Source organism: Monopterus albus, unplaced genomic scaffold, assembly GCF_001952655.1.
Source record: "Monopterus albus unplaced genomic scaffold, M_albus_1.0 scaffold128.1, whole genome shotgun sequence".
Classification (NCBI taxonomy): Eukaryota; Metazoa; Chordata; class Actinopteri; order Synbranchiformes; family Synbranchidae; genus Monopterus; species Monopterus albus.
This window is the reverse complement of record NW_018128008.1, coordinates 689,191-697,204: the sequence shown is the minus strand read 5'-3', so window position 1 is coordinate 697,204 and position 8,014 is coordinate 689,191. Positions and strand designations below refer to the sequence as shown.

At 41.9% G+C, this 8,014-nt stretch overlaps 1 protein-coding gene across 5 annotated transcripts in view; it reads right to left on the bottom strand.

The window, feature by feature from the left end:
• Window positions 1-8,014, bottom strand: part of epha7 (eph receptor A7) — a 109,855-nt gene that overhangs the window by 85,951 nt on the left and 15,890 nt on the right. For all 5 annotated transcript variants that reach the window (XR_002275924.1, XM_020612895.1, XM_020612896.1 and 2 more), the window contains exon 4: window positions 837-992. Coding sequence is in view for 4 of the 5 variants with exons in the window: in XM_020612895.1 (XP_020468551.1) it covers window positions 837-992 (156 nt within the window). In the remaining variant the exon portion in view is untranslated. The remainder of the gene's footprint in view (window positions 1-836; window positions 993-8,014) is intronic.

Here is an 8,014-nt window from a genome sequence, read left to right as displayed (position 1 = left end):
CAGACCCCTCACACCCTGGACACAATCTGTTCAAACTCCTCCCCTCTGGACGGCGTTACAGGTCACTATACGCCGTCCAGCTTATGTTTTTTTTGTATGTATGTTGTTTTGTTGGTTTCTTTTTTGTGGTTGTTTGCTTACCCTGGTATTTTTATACATCACTTGTTAATGATGTCACTTTCTTTATGTGTAAATGATTTTTTTTAAAAAGGGGAAAAAAGTGTACCAACACAAAATGATCCAAAAGAAAATTATCACAATCTGAAAAATGTTCCTGCTTTGAATAAAGCAGAGTGCTAACAGTCTCCTGCTGTGGTGTGCAAGTCCCCGTGCACAGTAGCTGACGTAAAAAAAAAAAAAAAAACATCCAGAGGAACCTTGATATAAACAAGTTGAAAATGGATTTGGAAGCAAATGAGCCCCACCTTTCAAAATGAATCCCCTGCCCTGTGTAAATAAGCTATCACTGGCTGACACATAGCTGTTACACTGGCCAGGACAAATGAAGATGTAGGGGGGTGCCAGAGCTGCCGCTGCTGACTGTAATTGCAATCTTTCAGACGGGAAATGGCAAATTGCTCCTCTCATCATTAGCAACCAACTAAGACAGAAAACAGACATGCAAGCCTGCAAACATAATTATAACGACATACTGGGAGGTAGAGGAACTGCTATGGAACACATCTGGCGCTTTCATGAGACCACTGCAGCCTGGCTGAGCAGGTCTGGCCTGGGTTCCATTGTGTGTTTTTTCCCTTACATGTGTGACTGTTTAAATTCAGATCCTGGCAAGTAATCTGTGCTGAGTTTACCCAGCAAAAGCATGGCAGACTTACTTGTGCAGGCCACAGACGGAGGGTCAGAGAGTGCTCGGTAGTAGCCGTCCTCACAGTCGCAGCGCCAGGAGCCCTCACGGTCATTGAAGCTGTGAGCGGGACAGCGAGAGCACTGAAGGTCCTGGGAGGAAGACTTGTAGAAACCACGACCACATGCTGTGGGAGGGAGAAAAACAAAAAGAATAAGGCCACAGGAAACAGAAGAGGACAATGGCAAAAACATGACGGTATAAATCCTGTTTGCACAATCAGTATGAAGTGGGAATCGCATGTAATTAATCAGCTACCCCAAAATATGATGAAATCTGATGAAAAGGAAATTTGCTAAAATGAAAAACAAGTGGAGTGCTCAATTTTACAATTTGTCATACCCATATAAAACTGAAAATGGTAACTGAACTGAACAAAACTTTTGTTTTTGTAAGCCCTTAAAATAATTCAGTGTCTGTCTGTAACCCTTGCACCCTTTTTTTTATAAGTTTAGAGAAAAGACTTCTTTCCTGTCAATTCATCATCCTGCATCCCCTAAGATTTCCCTTGTGACCCCTTGGAAGGGTGCCGACCCCTAGATTTGGAACCAGTAAAACAGAGAATTAGATAAGTATTAAAGGGGAAGATATGGTTTACCAGAAAGTATCAAATCTTAATACCAGATGCTAAGATTTGCTTAGTTTGTTTTCAGTAATATTCTTATTCTGCTTCTTTTGTTAAAAGATCCAAAATGACTGCAGTAGTCATTCCAAATCCATAAATGTCTCAGGGTGATACTAGTCCTGTGCAAACAGTCTGATATAGTTTTTTCTTCACACCTAAATTCACATCATCAGGAGGACATGACAGAACAGACCATTGTGTTCACATCTTGGAGCAGCCAGGATTTGAACGAACCTGTCCCTTTGGGTTTCATCAAGAAGGCTGAGCCATGACAGACCTCACGTCGAAGCATTTGCCAGCTACAACCTCTTACTTTAAGAGGGTGCTATTTTAATTGAGTCCTTGGGTCAGTAAAGAGGTCTGACTTGTTTATACCAGGTCCTATCTCTGAGAGGAAACAGCAGGAGGAGAAGTGCACATATTGCTCATGGATCATTACAAGATTTTACCTCTAACCAAGATGGTAAACAAACCTAAGATTGATATGGCTAAGAAAGAAAGACTTGTCACTGTGTGTAAGATACTGTTGCTATTTAAGAATTATTTTCCTAAACCCAACTAATTCACCCACCCATCATTTTTCTAAAGAAACAACTGATTCTCAGGTCCCTAAAGAGCCATAAAAGCAAGTAATGTCAAAAGCAGACAGATAATGGAAAACAAACAAAGTGACTTACAGCAATCTCATTGTAAATTTTATGTATTTGTCAAGTTAATGTTGAAATACTATACAAGCAAGGAAAAAAATGTCTCTCTGTAGCAGACTTAAGGTCAGCTAATCCACAGTGACCGACTGTGTGTGCCTGGTGCAACTCTGTAATCAGGGCCACATGATTTCCTTAACAAGCTGCAAGAAAACTAAACTTCTGTGAATAGCTCTGCATTAAACTTACTATTTAATTGTTTTTCATGGACCAGAGGGGAAATGAGCAGTGATTTTTATGCTGGGTTTTCCTCATTACCGATCTCAATTACGTTCTCCTGTTTTTTATTTCCTTTGGCCAGCCTGAATAAGAAGGATAGAAGAATCCAGGTTTTCTGGTTCTAACACTTCCACAGCAGCATGAAAACGGGGTCATGGTGGGGTCATGGTTCAGCATATCCACATTTCAGCTACATGAAAGCTCTGCCATTCTCCATTTTCCACACTGCCTCAGCCTCAGAAACAAGAGCTTTTTTTTCTACGAGGCAAAAAGACACGATTTTATCTCTAATCATTTTTTACCCTTTCCAGCTGGTAACTGAAAGCAGAACCACAAGGAGGCTGCAAGAAGTCACTCTTGAATGCTGACCAGCTGAAACACATACACAGAGGCTACAGGCACTTATTCATCATATTTAGTTGCATTTTACTCTATGTTCAGCTTTTATGAATGAAAACATTTGATAAACAACAATCTGCATGAGACACGTTGTGTAGACACTCCCTCATAAATGTTGATAACAACACTGGAGGGCAGCAGGTTAAAGACTGGCTACAGTCCATATAAGTCATTGCTTTCTCCCACCCCGCGAGACTGTTTAAACATTCTGATATGCCAGTGTTGTCTGTTTGCTTTTGGGTTTCTGAGAGCTCATCTGCTGGGTTGCTGGTGTGCAGAAGGGGAAAGCCCGGCAGAGACTGGGACCATCTCCCACCACGACCACAACTCCAGCAGACGAGAAGATCCACAGTGCAGATTAAGATATGTACAAAGCCTAGGGGGGGAGGCTTTCCAAAGTAAACAAGTCTTTAAAGGATAAGTCCAGTTCATAACAGCTTCACTCTTATTTTTGTAGCAATCTGAGTGTTTCTATTGGCCAGGCCTCATGCTTTATTCTGTTTTAAGGTGACCTTTGTACAAGTTGTACAAACAGATTCACTCTTAAGTGGCATATAGAAGCAATTTAAGGGAATTTGTGGTGTTTGCCAACTTTCTCTTACTTATTTCTGATAGCAGACTTGAAGCTCCACACTGTGAATTTTTTCTTTTTACTGTTTTATGACATCTTTGTGAATGAAATGAAGCAGAACAGCTGCTCTTGGGTTGTCATTTTTAGGGCTGTTGATTATCTAATGAGCATATCTCACAAGCATGCACCTCCTCATCAACAGGTAGTTGTGCTGTGCTCAGGACGTCTATGGACCCTCTGGAGCCAGTTGTGGAGAGCTGCTGCACTAACTGTTGAACATCATGGAGAACACCTCACAACCCCACCTTGACCTACTGGTCAAACAGCGGAGCACTTTCAGCCTTCAGCTCCTCTGTTACTAAGAACACTACAGGACATCTTAGCTGCCAACAACCAGCTCACTATACAATGACTCCCTCTGTGTTGGAAGAAGGATCTCCTCCTCTGACACCATTCTTCTACATAGGTTCATGTGCATTTAATTTAATTTTATTTTATTTTTGTAATACTCAAATTCCCATGAATACCCATGAAAATGCAGTTTCTTCTATTATCACCTTTAATTCAAGCTCACAGGCAAAACCCAGTTCATGGTTACTTTTTTTTAGTGACAACCCATGTGTTTACCAGTGTGTCTGCGTTAGCACCCAGAAATGTTTACAGAAGCAACAGGGTGGCAAATGAGGACTCAAAAATCGAATGCTTGTATGACATAGGCAGTTAAGTGTTTCTGCAACTCTCCCCACCACTGGCAGTGCATTGAGTGACAAGGTCAACTACAGCCTTCCCAGCCCAGCATTCCTGGCTCACTAGCAGCACACTGACTCACTGCTGGCGAGTTCTCAACCCTGGCACCAAATGCCAGATGAAGAGACAGTGCGAGTGTGAGACACCAAGATGGTATGATAGTGAGTGAGAGGTTCTTGGTCGACTGTCCCTGCAGCAACACTTACCATCCAAGTGGAAATATCCACAAAGCAATTACAACATCTCTGTTCATGCAGTAGCCTCCTAACTGACAGAGTGACTGACACCTTACTGGCAAACACTGACACACAAACATGTTAAAACATTGTACAAAACCCCACCGACTCTGACAAGAGTACTTACAGTCCAATGTGTAATTGCATTTATAAAGGTGAAGTGTATAAAGTGACTCCTTGAGAAAAGGACCCATTTATGTAAGTCTGGCCTTCTTCAGGCACAGATAAAGAGCGACTAATGGCTTGTACTTGTTGACACGGGGCTGTTAGACAAGCTCAGTAGCAGACACAACAGCCAGCTTATTTACGACACCGAGAAATTAGTCAGTCCTTAGAGAAGCATGCTGAGGTTAAGCAGAGAAAGAAGGAGAAAAAAAAGTTTGTCTTACATTCCAGCCAGCTCTTAGGCAGGCTACAGAGCCAGCATCTGTAAATTCCCTTCCAGTGGTCAAGTACTTTCATTCAGTGATGTGTGGGGAGACAAGCTGCAGTCAGCAATTTTATACAGAGAGAGGAAGAAGAGCTTGAGAAAGGACAGGTCCTTAGAGTAGTGGGACAGAGATAATCAAACCCTGCTGTGACTGTAGTGTCTCAGAATCTGCTTTATTGGCCAGGTGTGTCGGACACACGAGGAATTTGACTCTGGTACATCGGCTCTCAATGTGTATGTACATATCCCCATGCAAGGGGCAAGTAAACAGTAAACCAGCATAAGGCTGTGTAATATAACAAAATAAGCAGTATTAACAAGCAACAAACAGTGCAAACAATGCAAAATAAGCAATATAAACAGGCAGTAAACAATGGAGACAGACAAAGGAATGCTCATTGAAATGAGATAAGTAGGAATAAAAACAGAGTACTTAAAACTAGAGACCTGTATGAATCTGTATAATCTGTACAATGTGTATTTACCAGTATTGCACTGAGGGTTATTGTCCAGTCATACTGTCGTGGGTTAACTGTTCATCAGAGTGATAGCCTGGGGGAAGAAACTGTCCCTGTGCCTAGCAGACAATGATCCAGATATTTCACACAGGAGTTTGTGTTAATGTTCCCCTGTATCTGCTGGATGTGTAACAAGGAATCTGATTACTAACATGATTGCTATAATATAAGGAGTAAATGTTGTGTTGACAGTTGTTTCTGTTAGCCCCAAATGTTTACAAAATAATGAATGCCATGTTAAGTACCTTAAGGTGATACCCCTGATGAGTATGAACCAGAGGCAGGTGCTTTAACATGCACAAACCGGATTAAGATCGAAGCAATGTATTAAATTATTTGCATTTTAGCAAAAAATCTACATTTAACATACTGAGCATGCCATTTGTATGGGCTGTGACACTGGAACGTTAAATGTGAATATTTTTCTTAGTTTTGTAATGGAGAATGCCCCATCTGAGCCTTAGCAAATTGTTTATAAGATCACTCGGAGATTAAAAGTCTCGTTATCCAATGCAGACATACATGCAAACACAACAATAGAAGGACGCAGGGTTTTTCTATTTTCATAATATCTCGGTTTATTTCTTTTTTCTTCGGAGCTGAGCTTCTTAAAATTCTTGAATTTGATCTCTCTCCGTTTCCCTTCAGTTAATCCTGACCCTTTACCAACAGATTGGATTCCTAATTTGCCTTTTTGTTTTCTGTGAAGCCAGCCAAAATATGTCCATAACATCAATAATCAGTGTCAAATGACCAAACATTCTTGGTCAGATCCTTGGAGATCCTTGTGGAAGTGCAGATGACAATATTTACATCATGTAGATCCTCATGGCCAAGTATCCAAACCCTGGTAGTCACAGCAGCTCCATATTGTAAGTGCTGTGAGGTGACACGAGCTTAATCTTGTGCCTCTGCTGACAGATCAAATTTCAAATTTGCTCTTTTTTCTCTGTGGTTTCTGTATTATTTTTTGGGACTAGTTAGTGCAACTCTACTTTTTAAGGTACCAACTGAAATGTGCCTGCAGGATCAAGTATCAACTAAACTTGACCAAGAATGCTATGTCGCAGTCTGACTGTGATGGTCATCAGGGGTAATTGGTCTTGTTGGGTTTATGCTACAACAGGCTTCTGTGACAGGCAGAGGTGTTCACACAGATGCAGAGTGTGATTGTGTATGATCCACGTGTACTGGGTTGTATGTGGATATCAGTAAAGTCACTGGTGCAAACCCTTGTGGGTATGGCCACATGACAAACTTTTTGCTTAGAGGTCCAATTCTGATTTAGAAAGTATAATGTGATTTATTTATCAGAATGTGGCAAAAAAGAAACTTCAAATGATACCCTGTCACAGAAAAACTGGAAGCTGAGATTTATTGTTTGCTTACAAACCAAAAATCCAATCAAGTTTATAATCCTTATTACTACTGAGCACAGGGGACTGGCCTGTCTAAGCAGGGCATCTGGGACACTGAATTTCTCCCCATCTGTCTCAATACTGCTGCAGACAGTGAGCTGCAGTGTGGGAATGTAGGAGATTCCTCTGTTTTTTACAGACTGGCAGAGGCTGAGTGAGAAAGACTAGTGTGGGTCTTTCTGTCTCCATGGTCCTAGCATGATGAGTCTTGTCAGGGCCAGGCCTCTCTTTTTCTCTGGCTGCCCCCCACCCCGCCTGGCCTGATTATGTGTTAAATCCGCCCGTGTGTCAGGATGGATGTGGAAAGAATGTGCAGTGAATGGAGCCGAGTGGGGCTGCGGAGACCTGGAGAGGGCAGCCTGGAGATAGCGCCCCATTAGAGTGATAAAAGAGGCAGAGGGAGGAGAGCAGCTGACAGGACCAACATGCAGGCCCCGTTGCTGATGAATGCCAGGTGGAATGGGTCAAACGTGATAAAGGAAATGGTTTATTTTCTTATTTCAAAAAAATCATCATTGCTTTCCGTAAAACGTAAAACGTTTGCCACAGCTGCTGCCACTTCGATAGGAAAATGTCTTTATAAATATCAACTCTAAACACAGGCCTGGTACAATGTGGAGCCTGTCGCCTGTGGTTTATGTGAGTATGTTTCCTTCCAGTGTTTTTTCCTCTGTCTCTCTTTGATTCTGAGCCTATACTGAACTGCCCTCCCAGGGCTTGGTATTGTTTGAAATGTGCAGATTACAGGGAGATTAAAGAGCTTTGGTACCAGTACCCAATGGGTGCAGTTTTTTTTCTAAATGAGCACATCTACATTTTTTTTCTTCTTTTAACAAATGAAGTCAAACTTCTCAGATGCAAGGTTGGATTACCAATGATGCAGAGCAAGAAATTGCCCAAGGCCCTCAGAACTCCAGGAGCCCCAGTAGCTTGAACTTTTATGTGTGAAGAGAGCTTTATTTATTGTCATTGTAACATTGTGACATGTACAACAAAATTATGTTTGGAGCTAAGGGCCTCAGGCCGCTGCGTGCATACGCGCCACCATCACAGGCAACGAGGGGGTTCAGTGTCTTGCCCAAGGCCACTTCAACATGTGGACTACAGGCACCGAGAGTCGAACCTTCAACCTTCCGGTTGGGAGATGACTGTTCTACAGGTAGCCACAAAAGAAACTAAAACTGAGACTAATAGTGGTAAAACTTAGATTGATGATCAAACAACAAATAAACAAGACATCTAGGAGTGGATTTCCATAGGTGACAGATGTCAATAGTGCTGT